The sequence below is a fragment of the Rhamphochromis longiceps genome, linkage group LG3 (assembly GCF_057381845.1).
Source record: "Rhamphochromis longiceps isolate RC_006_pf linkage group LG3, R_longiceps_female_GT1.1, whole genome shotgun sequence".
NCBI lineage: Eukaryota > Metazoa > Chordata > Actinopteri > Cichliformes > Cichlidae > Rhamphochromis > Rhamphochromis longiceps.
In genome coordinates, this window is record NC_140559.1 from 47,506,890 (window position 1) to 47,522,149 (window position 15,260).

At 40.1% G+C, this 15,260-nt stretch overlaps 2 protein-coding genes across 3 annotated transcripts; one reads left to right on the forward strand and one right to left on the reverse strand.

The window, feature by feature from the left end:
- Positions 1-743: 743 nt before the first annotated feature.
- Positions 744-3,460, forward strand: LOC146675088 (N-acyl-aromatic-L-amino acid amidohydrolase (carboxylate-forming) B-like). Its single transcript, XM_085402462.1, has 6 exons — positions 744-1,059; positions 1,148-1,343; positions 1,421-1,514; positions 1,602-1,709; positions 1,803-1,915; positions 3,047-3,460. The coding sequence occupies exons 1-6, from the start codon at positions 800-802 to the stop codon at positions 3,290-3,292; spliced, it is 1,017 nt and encodes a 338-aa protein (XP_085258588.1). The 5' UTR covers positions 744-799; the 3' UTR covers positions 3,293-3,460.
- A 3,147-nt stretch (positions 3,461-6,607) lies between these two features.
- Positions 6,608-14,913, reverse strand: LOC146675089 (claudin domain-containing protein 1-like). 2 transcript variants are annotated; one of them, XM_085400152.1, is made up of 5 exons: positions 14,602-14,913; positions 10,841-11,483; positions 9,860-9,967; positions 9,538-9,675; positions 6,608-8,830 (listed from the first exon to the last, which is right to left on the reverse strand). In XM_085400152.1, the coding sequence occupies exons 2-5, from the start codon at positions 11,130-11,132 to the stop codon at positions 8,610-8,612; spliced, it is 759 nt and encodes a 252-aa protein (XP_085256278.1). In that variant the 5' UTR covers positions 11,133-11,483; positions 14,602-14,913; the 3' UTR covers positions 6,608-8,609. The 2 variants fall into 2 exon arrangements, with proteins under 2 accessions (XP_085256278.1, XP_085256279.1); XM_085400153.1 differs by lacking the exon at positions 14,602-14,913 and adding an exon at positions 11,927-12,137.
- Between the last annotated feature and the right edge of the window lie 347 nt (positions 14,914-15,260).

Here is a 15,260-nt window from a genome sequence, read left to right on the forward strand (position 1 = left end):
AAAATAGAAAGAAATACAGAAAATATGTATTTGAAAAGTCACCTGACGATAATAGAAAATCTATTTGACTTCTTATATGTACTTGTCTATAAATAGTCCGCCTCCCTGTGTGTTCCCTTTAAATCTCCTGCTTGCTTCCAAAGGAGTTGCTTCTTCTATTGTACACATCACAGGCACCTCTCTTTGCTGTGTCATGCCAGCAGATTTATTTTTAGCCAGTTTTTTTTTTTTTGAAAGGCAGACTGGAACCTACCATCCTATACACGGGGCAAAGAGAAACAGGGAATACGGGGAAAGCTGGGGAGGGGCTTTTCAGCTCATCTAACCTGACTGATGCTGTGACTACAGGAAGCGACCGACACACTCCATCACACTCGGGACACACCCTTTCCTACCACACAGTGTGGTACAGTGCAGTGCAGTGGACAGGAGGTGGTTGAGAAACGGTGAGAGTTTGTATAACAGGCAGCAACTGCCTGAACAGAGGGAGGGATGGGAATGCTGAATCAGTGAAAATGCATGAAAGCCTGGGAGAGGGTGGAAGAGGGTAAACGGCAGGGGGAGAGGGAAGAGAAAGGTAACAGCGAGGGGTAGACTGGGTAAAATGTACAGTGTTATTCCTTGTCGTTCATTCATCTATAATTTGTGAATATTGAGCTGGCAGTTCACCCTGATTTACATCAAGCTTCTCCTTAAGAGTCTTGCATCTCAGTGCTGATTTACAGTACAGTGCCTTTAAGCTGGAATTGTCCCTTTACAGTGTTCAATAAGTCAGGAAAGTCTCTCAGCTCTCAGTCAGATGGAGGTAGACCAGATGGTGCCTTTGCCAAGGTTGCCCCGGGTCGCCGTGTGTGGAGGTACCCATGGCAATGAGCTGTCCGGTGTGTATTTGGTGCGAGAGCTGCTGAAACTGCAGAGAGAAGTTATGAAGAAAGAGCAAGAGGAGGACTCGAAGCCTGCGTTGGTGCTGCTGGTGCTGTCAAACCCGCGGGCAATGCAGCATTGTCGCCGATACGTAGACACTGATCTGAACCGCTGCTTTACCCACGCCACCCTCAAGTAAGGCAACAATCAGAGATAACACTCATGGTGTCAGTTGTAAAATCAAAGAGCGTGCTGCTATTTTGTATTTTTCTTTATCCCGCAGTGGTCCCTTCTCAGACATGGCCCCCTATGAGATCATCAGGTCCCGAGAGCTGAACGCCCTGCTAGGACCCAAGGGCAGTCCGGAGGCAGTGGATCTGGTCTGCGACCTCCACAACACCACTGCCAACATGGGCCTGTGCTTCATCGGATACTCTGACTGTGACTGGATCTGCCTGCACATATTTAGACACCTGCAAGTGAGTAAACCAGCTTCTTAGTTTAGTGAAATCTTTGCGCCCTGCATGTTTGTGAGCTAAAATTTGAGTTTTTTTAGAGGGAGATGCCAGATACACCAATGAGATTCCTACATTTTGATGTGTCCAACAAAGAGTCCTATTCCCTTGATTCACTGGGAAAACATGGCTTTGGTAAGTTTTTACAGCTTTTATAAATCTAGTCTAGTCAAAAGTGGCATTAGTGCGTGATAACTCTCAATTTAAATCCTTGATCTGCAGCCATGGAGATCGGCCCTCAGCCTCACGGCGTGGTGAGGTCAAACATCTATACAGCAATGAAAGTGGGTGTCCAGCACATGCTTGACTGGGTCCGCCTCTTTAACTCAGGTACATTTTTATAGACATATTACGGGCTGAGCTGAAACAATGCATCTTTGAGGCTCTCAGTTGGTTTCAACCACCTTCTCTGTTTATTACCAGGTAATGTGTTTGAGGGAGGATTTGTGGACGTGTTCACCATGGTTAAACACATCGACTACCCGAGAGACAGCGAGACCCGCAATATCACAGCAGCCATTCATCCTTGTCTCCAGGTACGGCCTGAGATACCTTCACTTAAAAGCAAAAAACTCCTCGGAACAAAACACTGAATTACTGCCAAGCAATTATGTAAGTTAGACATAACCAGGGAGGCTGTAAAGTATGAAGAGGCGCACATGACATCAGAAACAAACTTTATAACAATAAAGTACGAGACATGTACAAAACACAAACAAAGAAGAAGAAGAAAGGCCCTTTGTCCCAAGAAAAATAATCACAGTCTGAACTCAAAAGCTGTTTGTGCAAGAATGAATCAAGTTTTATATTTAGCCTGTCGCCACACCTGCTGTCCAGAAGTGATTCATTCAGTCAGTGTGCGTTTTCTTTTACTGTAAAGTATAAACAATTACAACACAAGGTGAGGCCTTTTTTATTAAAGGAGCTTTGTCCCAGAGATGATACCTGTCAAGGGTTTGTGTTAAGTTGAAATCTTTGTTTCACCTATTTGGAATCCAAACGGAAAAGGATGGCCAAAGGTGACCGGATGAAAAATTAACACCTTTAAGTTAATTCATGTGGCTAAAAGGCAGGCTGACTGGGTCAATGCCAACCTCGATAGTAAAAAAACAACAAGTCAGTTCAATTTATTTAAGATTAACACCGCTAAATGTCAGAAGCAGCTGTACAGGCAGACGCAATAAATAAATGTCTTTATCCATTATACTTTACACTGTGGTTTTTAAGGGAAATGTGTAATGTGGACGACATAGATTAAACTGCTTTAAGCTTTAGTCAACTGAGGAAACTTTAATGAAAACTGAAATAAGAAAAAAGCTGAAGTAAAAATAAAAATGTGCTGGAAATGTCTGGGAGTTTCGTTAAATTTGTCAACACAACCAACCTGAGGAGGCTTTGGTAGAGATGTTTACTGAGAATAGGATGGTTGCATAACTATCAGTCTGGTATATTGTATTTTTAAACTGTTCTGCACTTCTTAAATTTAGCTCCTGACATATGACATATGATTTTTTATTTGCATTTAAAAATAAGCACCTAGCATCACTTAATGATATTGCACTTTAAGCCACTGGAGCTTTGTTATGGCACTTTTATGTATTTATGGTTAATCCTGTTAAATCCGACAGGTGTTGCTCAGCACCTAAACCATCTGCTTGTCCTCACAGGACCGAGACTTCTGCCTGCTCCACCCTGAAGACCCCCTGTTCCAGACGTTCTCAGGAGAAACAGTGAGGTATAAAGGCACTGAACCTCTCTATCCTTTCTTCATCAACGAATGCGCTTACTACGAGAAGGGCATCGCTCTCTCCCTGGCAAGAAAGAGGCGCATCACGATTCCTGCAATCCGGGTGCAGACGGAGCAGGAGCAACAAGCTAATGAGCAGGGATTTGCATCAGAAGAAGAGGAGTGAAGACGTTTCCAACACGAGAGTGATGGCTGAATTAAATTTTTACAAAAGCTTTCATTGAAATGATGGCATGCGTTATCTTTCACAGACATGCCACTGTGCATTCAAGAATTAAGTTTCTAGTAAGAATTGAATGTGTAAAAACAGATGGCATGAATTCATAGGCAATTTAATTATTTTAAATATTTAAATTAAAAAAATAGAAATTCACTACCGATTACTACAGCGATGATCAGGATATGTTCAAAATGAAGTGCAAAGAAGCTTGTAATAACATGACCTTTAAAGTACAGTCACTGTACTGTTTCAGGTTCCTTGAAATTAATAAGTCAACTGAGGAACATATATAGATCAAATAAACAACATAAACACCAGATTAAAACCAATTCACAAGAAAATTACTTTTTGAATGTAAGCGGTCAGCAAAACAAATTAGTGAATGAGCACTACTGTATTTGCCTCCTTTTCTACAAAATCCGTGACAAGATGATAAATATGATCAAAAAAAGTACACTGGGTAAAATTATACCACAATCTGAACCTAAAAACTAGCATAAATTCTAAATGAGTAAATATAACTTGAGTGAAACAATTACGGAAATGTATGCAAAGTATGTTCCCCTGAAATCATGGGAACATACTGCAATGACAGTAATCAGTGTCACTGCCTTTGTTCTTTTGTTCTTCCCGAGGCCAAATTCTTTCAGTCTGTTCCAAAGAAGCTACGTAAAAAAAAAACCCATTACGAAACAACTGGCCCAGCTGACAAAAAGCATGTGCGTTTTTGTTATACTCGGGGTGTGCCCAGTAGCTGAAAGTGGATGAACTAAATAAATAAGGATTAGTTTCAACTGTGAATCATGCCAAGATATTATTTTACAGATGGCTACTACAAGCTGAAATGTGTACAATAGGTCCACTTTCAAAATGGCTCTGCTCTGTTCCCCGTCTATCGTGACATGCTGTACAACCACAAACTGTATATAAAAGATGGACACTGTGACCATGCTATGTCATTATAGTTTTCAGACCTTTTGACATTTTGTTTTAAAAAGTAAAACAAATCAACAGACTGAACCATACTCTGTGGAGCTATGGACATTTGACTATTGATATTGTTAGCTGCCACGGTTAGCATGGCAAATCTATAATTCACTGTGACATAAAATAGGCTGGGTATTTTGTTTGCCCCCAAAAAAAGGTATAAAGCAAAATATAATTATAATTTGCAATGTTATAATTACTTTGAAAGTATTTGTCAAACTGAAATTACATTTACATAAATAACCTAATTTTAGATCAATGTTCCCTCTAAGCTGCGCGTGCGCAATTGCGCATGCGGCATGGTCTCTGCGCACAGAAATGAAATCTAACCTGAACTGAAATTAAAATAAATACGTTAACAATTCTGTTTTGCAGTGTTAGTCAGTGACTGGCTGCTCCCGTATGGGATTAGAATGATGCCACCTTATTCCATAGTCCAGCCAATAATGCGATTCACATTCGCAGCTAATCAACGTCGCTGACAGGCTATGACAGCGTTCTTATGTGCCGACACCGGTGTTTTAGCTAGCAAAGCAGCGTGGCTGATGTGGAGTGAAGCCACATTAATGACAACATGAACAACCATGGAAGATGTGAGCAGGACAGACGGAACAATTGACGGAAAAAGTGTGGACCCAGTTTTTAAATTGTGTTGATAGGCCACGTAAAACCAAACCAAACCAAAATCAAAAAATTACTTTGGTTGGGGGGAAGTTTAGGAGTGTTTAGAGATGTGAGAGACTTGTGACTTGCGACGTTTAGCGCAAATCTTGTGTAGTTAGTGTGCAGTGTAGTCAATAGTTTTGTTGTGTGTGTCAGAACATTGAGGTGACTGCTGAATGTTACAGGTGTTACAGGAGTGATACACCTCCTGTTGTCAGGCCTGCAGGTATCAGGCTGTTGTTCTCCTTCATCTCATAGTGGACAGAAAGTATTTTTTGGAGTGACACAGATAATTTGTGTGGCATCAGATTTGATGCAGAACAGCTGATTGTTCTGTAAATTCTAGAAAAACGCCTTGGCTGCATTTTTAGGTTAAACAGCTGCAAATAAACTTCGTTGTTTGCAAAACTCAGTTACTTTTTTGAAGAAGCAACTATATAATTAATTGCCCAACATTGGTCATTATATTCTGTATTATGCAGACAGAGAGTTACAGGACTCTCTCCCAGACCACAAACTCATAATACAAGTCACAGCTTTATAGGAAGAAAAAAAAAGAAAGTTGTGTTTTCAAAATTGGAGTTCAAGATATTTTTACTTCCAATAGTGTTAACATACTACACAGTTCATGAACAAGATTTTTTTTCATTGTAAGTGGGCTAAAGCACTTAATTAAAAGTAGTCTAACATAAATGTAAATGCTGTAATTTGATTATTTTAATAAACCATGTAACTTGGATGGATTCGATGCTGGCGTGACCACAGTGCACACGTCTGCTGTTGCTCACAGTGGTCCAAGGGATCGCTCAGGGAGTTTGTGTGTTCGCTCAGACACATGAAAAATTAGAGGGAACATTGTTTTAGATGTACTAGGTCACATTCCTGAAGCCTTAGTAAACTGTTTACTAATATAGTCTGTTGACATTTGAATATTGCGCTTACCAGAAAGCAGATGAACCACTGCTATTCTAAGTCAGAATCCAGTCAGACCTGCTCAGAAACTGGCACCTCCATAGGTCTGCGCATACAGAGAGAGGGAGATGTGAGATTATTAGTAAATGAGGCATTTAAGTACCTTCCTCTGCATGTCACAAACTTCTGCATAGACTGGGGTAATTATTCAACATCACATGTAATTAATGCACTAGTATAGCTGAAGTTACATATGTGCAGCATGTCCTCCCCGCTGTTGTGGTTCCCTGGTTCTTTGTACTTTGGAGTAAACTGTTGAAGTAGAGTGAAACTTCGACACTCCAGCACCATCTTGGCACCTACAAGAGATCAGTTATTTCAGTGTTTAAGCACATTAAACTCCATTTACTGTATGAATTACATTCATTTCAAACGTTGCTGTCGTTTTTTTAAAATCTCGGTGTATTTTCTATTTCCTGAGGAGAAACTGGCTGTACAAGCAAAGTCAAAATATAAAAGAAAAAAGGAAGCCGTGCAAGAGGCTGGCGCCGCGTCCAGGATGTACTCAGTGACTCACTCTGCGACAGTTGGGCTACGGTGATGATTCCTGCAATCCGAGTGCAGGCAGAGCAGGAGCAACAAGCTGATGAGCAGGAATTTGCATCAAAAGATGTTAACCACATGAGACTGATGACTGAATTCAGTTTTTATAAAACTTTTTATTGAAATGGTGACATGTGTTATGCTTGTTCACACTCACACACGATATTTAAATACATAGTTATCAACTGCTGCAGCTCATAACAGGGGGATTAAGCACTCTTTCACAAACAACACATGGTAGTGTGCATTCAGGGATTGAGTTTCCAGTATTTAAAGGGTGAATGTGTAAAATACAATGTGTTTCATAATGAGACGAACAGTGCATCATTTCAGATATTCATGAAGCTCATAAATCTTTATCAGCAGTGATATTTCACAAACAGATATCATGAATTTGTGGGTAATAGTGGTATTTTTTCTCTCCAAATGTAATTATTTTAATATTTACATTTTAAAAATATAGAAATTCACTACTGATTACTACAGCAATGGTCAGAATGTGTTTGAAATTAATTTAGGTGCAAAGAAATGCTGTAGCTTATCATAATATGGCCTTTAAAGTACATTCATAGTGCCAACCAGGGAAATGAGACTAAAACAGTTTGTTTGTTTTTCAGCACATTAATCCGTCAGCTGAGGGACATACATCGATCAAATAAACAACAAAAAACACCCAAATATGAACTAAGAAAATTACTTTCATGAATGTATGTGCTCAACTAAAAAAAAAAAAAGTAAATGAGCACTACTGTGGTTTTCACTTTTTTCTACAAAAATCAGTCACAACATGATGTGATCAAAAAGCAAACAAAGCAATGCAATACATACATCGTGTAGTAAACAAATTATACACACAGTCTGAACATAATAACTACCATAAACAATAAATAAATAAATAAATAAACTTAAGTAAAAAAACAACAACAACAGAGGATTTGAAACAGAATTGTAAATTAAATTCTAGTCATGGGAACATTGTGTAAATACAACAAACCTGTGGCCACATTCTTCAAGTGCAACGAACAGGAACGTCATCACATTCAGCTGCAATCACGTGTGGCAGACTAGAAAATTTCACCAGCAGAGGTCTGTAAATACACACTTTTCCCAGACTCTAGTACTTCTTTTATTACTAAGTGTGCTTACTTATCACTAAAGTGCCTTCTGTCATCGCCATTTAAATGATAAAAATCACACATATCAAGGAACAGTAGTCAGTGTGCAGCTTTTTTTTGGTTAAATTAAAAAAACCTACAAATTTGACTTCCTTTGCGAAATACGTCATCAACAAAATCAACAAAAATTGCGCAAGTTAAAATATTTTCCATTATACGTCAGTTGACTTGATTATATTTTTACAATGGAAGATTTATATTGGACTGAAGAAAACTATGACAACAACTGTGACGTTTTTAAAAGATAAAATTAAATCCTGTTCAATTTTCAACAGATCAAAGATGTTTAAAAATGTGCAGTACGCATGTGCCCTTATGACAAACAGGAAGAACAGCAATATCACAAAATCTCTGTAATCTGATAAGATGGGATGAGAAGGAAGGAAAACTGAAGTCAGTACACATGAAACCTGTGTAAACTGTCATTTAAGAACTTGCTTTTACTTTTCTTCCAAACAAGATTTTTTTTTAAAATTTATCTGGCACTCTGATACCAGGTATGCAGTTCACGGGGTCATGCCTTCTTATCACTGCCTCCAAAGAACTAAACTATGAAAATAAATCGCAATATATCTACTTTTCCGATGTGACTGACCTGCACTTTGGAGATTTTGATAAAATTTATGTTGTATGAAAGTAGGGCACTGCTAATGCTTCTCTACTTCGTTTCAAGTTAGTCTGAAGCACACGTATACTACATATTGTTCTGGTAAATCTGATTTGCAAACCATTTCCATCCCCCAGGAGATAAAAATCAAATCTGTTAACGCAGCAAGAACGGTCATTAGTGTACAGGACATGCAAAAATTCTTAATCCTTGAGAGACAAAAACACGTAGAGGAAAAACCCCCACAACTCATTAAGAAAACGAATCTTGGTGTCAGACTCTAAACAGGGCTTAAGATCCAGAGCTAAATCTCAGTTTATGCCACCCGGTAGGCAGTCATGCGGTAGTAGTTCTGACTATGGCTGCGCGCCGCCCACACTAGCAGGGCGGCAGCCATCATGTGGAGAGGTGAAGAAATGAGGACCAGGTACAGCGACCAGCCGAGAGAGCCGTCCACTTTGTCGGGTAGCATCGACACCCTGTGGAGCAGGTCCATCCCCGCCAGGTAGCAGCACACTGTGGCTAAGGTGCAGAGACCTGGATGGCGTACAGACACACTTAGTTAGGGTTTAATCACTTATCAGATTTCAAATTTATGTTTAGGTAGAAATTTTTGTGCTTATAGTTTGGTATTCACTTCGTAATAAGTCAAATGCTAAGCGTCCAGATAGTATATTTATCATTTTGCAGCATCACTGCTTGTTTCACATTAGATTGGTTAATGTGGAAAAAGCTCGACTATTAGGAAATAATATTAATGGAAACCTTCTTCTCGTATGGAAAAGTATTCGCTGTGAGCTAAAAGCTTGAGCTCCAGACTGCTTGAAACACTCTGCTTGTTAAATTTAATGCAAACAGTGTGTTTCAGACGGTGGTTGAACTGAAAAATAAAGATTATTTTGAATGTTTCATCAAGTTTCTTTTAGTTACCAAGAATAAAAGCTGAAAATGTGCATGATAGGTCCACTTTGCCAACAGATCTGCTTGGTTCCCAGTCATGACAATGTGAGATTGACTCAACATGCACTATAACCACAGACTGTGCATAAAAAAATGGACACTGACTAGATTATGTCATTGTGATTTTCATGCCTCACAAAAGCAATAACAAACCATGGAGAGAACTATATTTAAATAAGTTTGTAGAGTTACTTTCAGATGTAAAAGTTTACATCCCTGAACCCTTATTAAAATGTTTAATTGCACAGTCTGACAACATGTATGGATTTCAACATTGCTCCTACCAGCCAGCATGTGAAGCACTCCTATTCCAAGAGTTGGTGTGAGGCTTCGGCACAGACAGGCACAGAATCCAGTCAGACCTGCCAACACCACTAGACCCAGAGACACCAACGGCAGCAGAAACTGGCACCTCCACAGATCTGTGCACACACAGAGGGATGTGCGAGATAAGATTCTGCCCTGACTGGGATTAATGTAGTACTCAACATCAGATGTAAGTAATGCACTACTTAGACAAGAGGCTGAATCTAATATAGAATATTCTCACAGCTAAAGTGTGGTTTTTGCATATTTTAAAAAGCATAAACTTGTGGCTGAGCTTACATGTGCGCACCATGTCCTCCCCGCTGTTGTGGTTCCCTGGTTCTTTGTACTTTGGAGTAAACTGTTGAGGTAGAGTGAAGCCTCGACACTCCAGCACCATCTTGGCACCTACAAGAGATCAGGCTCCCGTTTATACTCCATTTACTGTGCATTTGAATTAAATTTTCATTTCAAACATTGAGTTTCGTACTACCTGTGGAGAAACTGGTTGTACAAATGCGCACAAAATGTAAAGGAAATGTGAAAGCCCTGAGAAAACTTTCTCACATTATGAAAAGAAATATAGCGTTAAGCACGACAGGAAATACCTACTGTACGGTTGGTTTTTCACCTACAAATGAAAGTGATCGTAAGGCCCAGGTAGAAATTGGTGATCAAAAAAACTGAGTGATCAAACTAATTGGCAACAGTGGTTAAAATTGAATGGCATGTTGGTGTGGTGGTTAGCACCAGAAAGCGAAAATCCACTCTGTTTGGAGTTTGCACGTTCTCCCCGTGCTTAGGTGTGTTCTCTCCCGATAGGCCAGCTCCCTCCCACAGTCCAAAACATGCAGTTAGTGGGGTTGGGTTAACTGGTGATTTTAAATTGGCTGTAGCTATGAATAATTTTTTTGTATGTGTCAGCCCTGCAGGGGACAGGCAGACCTGTCTGGGATGCACACAGCCTCTTGCCCTGTGACAGCTGGCACAGGGTCAAGCCCCCCCACGTGACCCTATAATGAATAATTGGAGGAACAGGGTTGGAATTGATTTCCTGTCTAAGTCTGTGTAGTGGGAAACAAAATAAAATGCTCTGCATAGAGATGTGATGAAAACAGAGGAGAGGCCTGGGAATATACCACACCTGCCTGAGACCAGATGCTCAATTAGAGAGCAGCAAAAGCCATCTCTGTATAGTTTAAACCATCTGAGACGTGAATGATCCAACTTCACGTAAAGCTACAAGGACACTGTGCTACTGACGTCAGCACATATACATACCTGGCTCTTTGTACCAGTGAGCGTTGGCAGGAACAAGCACACACCGCCACCAGAGGCCCACAGTCCCGTTAAGACGGAACAACGTGTCGCTGTAGGTTTTCTCATCGAATTCTCCGTCTATGAACTCCTCGTACAGCGAGCGCAACTCGGAAATGTTGGCCTCTCCGCGCACCGTGGGGCTGCTGTACTGGTACCAGTGCTGCGTTCCGATTGCCACCGACAGATACACGGTGGCTATGATGCTCAGCACGCAGGCGATGACCAGAGCTGTGGCGTAGCGATTGTCAACCATTGTTCACCGAGACAGAGACACGTCAGAAGGGATTAAGTTGATGCCAGCGGTCAAATCGTCGCCCGATCGTTGCGCCTCAATTTGGTCGACATACGATGCTTCCAGTCCCCCCACCCTCGCTTCTATCGCAACCACATTGGCATTGGTAACCTTGAAAAACGCACTGTGCTGTATACAGCGGCAGTGCTTTATTTTAATGATTGATACTGATCTCCAGTTCTGCACGAACGCTCAGCGTCAGCAACCCTGCAGCCCGGCTTGGATGCGCCATCTGTTCCCTTGTCCCACTTCTACAGATGGTGGGTGGCCCGACGCTGCGACGGTTCCAGAACAACAAGAGTCCACCACCACCTAAACAACAATCCAGGAAAGAAAGCAAAAAGAGAAGCTGTTATACGATAGGCTAAGCCCACCAGCTTGCAAATGCAAATTGCATGTGTCTGATGGCAGGTTGATGCACCCAGGATGCTAGGAGTTGTAAACACACTAATCCCTGCGGTTTTCTCTTCCGGTTCCGCCGGTCAGCACAAATTAAAAATAGCCTCGTTTAATAGCGCGTACCTCAGTGGTTCCAAAACATTTTTTTTGCTAGGTCCCCCTTTGTTTTACAAGAAAAATGTTTTTTTTCCTGTGTAATAATATTCAAAATTGCTATCAATACATTTTTTAAATGCCTCTCTGTGCAAAATAGGTTCAAAAACATAAACAATTGTGGGATACTGTTTGTCCGTGATTTGGACAGCCCAGCGCTGCTCCCGATGCAGGGGAAAAGCAATTCTGCAGGGGAGACCTACTTTGGCACTTGTGCAGGTGAAGCCAAGGGGAAGATATGCTTCACCATATTTTCTAGTCTTTGGCTTGGAAGGAAGTTGGTTTGGAAACACATTTGGCGATGCTTCATCTCCTGCTTTGCGTTTGTGTGGAAGCCCCGTCAAAAACCTGTCCATTATGCTAGCGGTGTCCAAGCCTTCTTTTTTTTCTTTTCATACCGCCCCCCCTCTGGCGTACCTGGTGAGCAGCCACAGACCCTCACAGGCTGACAAAGTGCTGCCTCGGTAAACATGGACTTTTGGGACTAGCTAGTCTCAAAAGCTGCCCTGTGATCGTCCAGCTTTATTTTTTTTTTAACTTTTCGAACACTTTGGTCAATTACGCGTTAGAAAAATGTCCTCCAAACCCACTAATGCCTTTAAAATTAGTAGTATTATTGTAGGGTCCTTACTTTACAATATAAAGCGTCTTAAGCTTACTGTTATTATCGCCGATCTAAGCCGACTGCGCTATATTTTTTTACGCATTGAATGCGTAACCCCCCCCCCCCCATCCCCCAAACTGACGCTGTTTCAGTCCTCGAATGTGCTTTGTAAAACTTTGAAACACGCTTAACTGTTTAAACAAGTGAAAGGCACTTGAAAAATAGATTTGGTTCGATTTGATTATTAATAAAATTAAGTAGGTGAGAAGTTGGCCCATAATTAAAATCACATTGTGTGGTATGCAGAAAACAAGACTTGGCCTATAGCTTTGCCAGCCTGTAATTATTATGTACAAATGTAGGCCGCACGGCCTCCAGTGCTAAAATGAATTAATGAAATATATCATTAAATGGACTGGTTCTGATATAGTGTATTTCTACTCTATCTGAGCACTCAAAGAGCTTTACACACCTTGTCTCATTCATTACAAGCACTTTTTCTTAAGTTCTTTCTACCTAACATTCACACTCCAGATGACTGGAGACTGGAGCAGACAGGGATTTAAACCACCAACCTTCCAGTTAGTAGGTGACCTGCTCTATCACACGAGCTACAGCTACCCCAAAAATGTGCTATCAAATAAATACAATTTCAAATAAGTACACTGATGTTTTAAATGAAATGAATAGACATGTATGTATCTTAATAATGACACATTTAATGGATTATTTAATTATATATTTATTTAATTAATTTGCCACTCGTGGCCCTCCACATTGGGCAGGCTTACTGGTGAGTTGTTAGTAGTGAATGTTAAATAGAAAGCACCCCTGAGTATGTGGTTGACCTTCTGGTCGATTGAATGCGCGTTTAAAATCTCCAATGGTGATTTCATTCTTGCAAGGTAGTTAATCAGGCACCATGGACTCCCATGATAAAAAATGGCCAACTTTACAGCTGAAATGAACATGTTAAATCCTGTTTTGTTTTTGTTTGTTTAAAAAAAAAAAAAGACTCAGTAGCCAATTTGTCGCTATAAGGGGGTTAGTTTTATATTTGTATTTTTTAATAAGATTAAATGTTGTTATTCTTATCATGTCTCCCTTGAGTAGTTTTAAATGCAGACTATCCAAAAATACAGAAAATGGGTATTTAAAAAGCCATCTCACAATAAAAGAAAAATATTTCGGTCAGTGCGCCCCAGGGTGGCTGTGGCTACAATGTTGCCATCACCAGTGTGTGAATGGGTGGATGACTGGATGTGCAAAGCGCTTTGGGGTCCTTAGGGACTAGTAAAAGCGCTATACAAATACAGGCCATTCACCATTTCTTTCTTTCCTTCAAACAGTCCACCTCCCTATGTGTTCCCTTTAAATCTTGTTGCCTTTATTTTCCCTGCTGAAGAAGCTGTTTCTTCCACTGTACACATCACAGGCGCCTCTCTTGCTATGTCATGCCAACAGGTTTTATTTATAGACACTCCCTTTTTTCTGTCTCCAGCCTGTCTGTCTATCTGTGCATCTATCTATCTGTAACTTGTACAAGAAAATCACTGTGCGTTACTTTGAAACACACACACATGCACTGTGATGTTTCTTTGTTTTCTGTTTAAGGAAACAAAACGTTTGCTACTATTTGTCAATAACAGTAAGTTATGATTTTTACATTTTTAAATGATGAACAAAATAAGACTAACATCGACTAACAAGAAGTCAATGAGTCAGTATGTTTCAAAATAGAACAACAGCAACAGTCACAGTGAGTGCTGGGAATCAGTTTATGTGTTTTCTTTTTGGTGTTTCCGGTTTTACTTGTCTCTCAAGTGCCGATAAACAAGACAGCTGTTGCAGTTGTTAGGATCTTGTATACAATTTCAATAGCAGTTCACTTTAATATTGTAATTTTTTAACAAAAATAAAAGCACAGCCATTTTAATAGTAACAAAAAAAGTTACTATACAAAAAAGTCAGTTAACCTTTTGGAACCGAGACTTAAAGCTGCTGTTTTTTAATAGTTCTTGCATGATGGGCATTTGCATTTGATGAGTCAATCACATTTTAGCTTGGAGCATGTTCTCACTAAAATGCTATTCTCCTGAATCTGACTAAAGTCTGCACCCTCAGTATTCATCTGTTGTCTTTTTGCTTTCTCTACTAAATTTAAATGCTGTACAAAATGTACAAAAAAAGCAAGCAAAGCCTTTTTCTTGGACATCATACAAGGAAAAACAATAACGACTGCTCTCTATTATTGTACTATAAAAAGAAACTTACCCAGAATGAAAAGCATATGAGATGTAAAGTTATTCAGTCCCCTTCTATTATCTGCATGTTTTCCAAAGTGTTACTGACTCACACCTTATGTGACAACCCCCATTTGTTAGATTTCTTAAAGTTGATGAGATGGCTCAACAGGTTTGTACTGAGGTGTTGAAACACCATACTGGTAGCCAAATAATAACAAGCATCGCTTGGAAGTCTTTCAGTTTGCTTGGTCTTGTTGAATGTCCCTATTCTTTGATCTTTGGGCTAAAGGAAAAACAACACTTGGTGTTTAATGCTCAATCAACAATCTCTTTATTCAATAGACACTTTGAGCATTACAAACTTCCGGACGGGACATGTGCACGGGAGGGTATCCGGCAAATCTCGAAGTGTCTGACCATTTCTCCAAAGTCATAAAACCTAAACATCCACATTCTTTCTCTCTCTCAGTGTTAGAGAATGTTTTATATCAGGAATGGGATATAAAACAGTGTTATATCCCATTCCTGTTTTTCTTCTCGGAATAAACAATCAATTACAATCAAACAGTCAATCTGCTGGTCCCTCTCTAGTCTAAACAACAGTGTTTTCAGTAACTTTCCACTAGAAGATGGTCCCCTGTTATCTACTTTCTCCCAGGCAAGCGTAAGCAAAAGTCTACAGCATTC

Coding starts and splice junctions, on each gene's coding strand:
- LOC146675088 (XM_085402462.1), top strand. CDS start 800: ATGGAGGTAGACCAGATGGTGCCTTTGCCAAGGTTGCCCCGGGTCGCC. Junction 1,344..1,420: donor ACATATTTAGACACCTGCAA/GTGAGTAAACCA, acceptor GAGTTTTTTTAG/AGGGAGATGCCAGATACACC. Junction 1,916..3,046: donor CCATTCATCCTTGTCTCCAG/GTACGGCCTGAG, acceptor TTGTCCTCACAG/GACCGAGACTTCTGCCTGCT.
- LOC146675089 (XM_085400152.1), bottom strand. CDS start 11,132: ATGGTTGACAATCGCTACGCCACAGCTCTGGTCATCGCCTGCGTGCTG. Junction 9,968..10,840: donor TCACTGGTACAAAGAGCCAG/GTATGTATATGT, acceptor GATCTCTTGTAG/GTGCCAAGATGGTGCTGGAG. Junction 8,831..9,537: donor AGTGCTTCACATGCTGGCTG/GTAGGAGCAATG, acceptor TACGCCATCCAG/GTCTCTGCACCTTAGCCACA.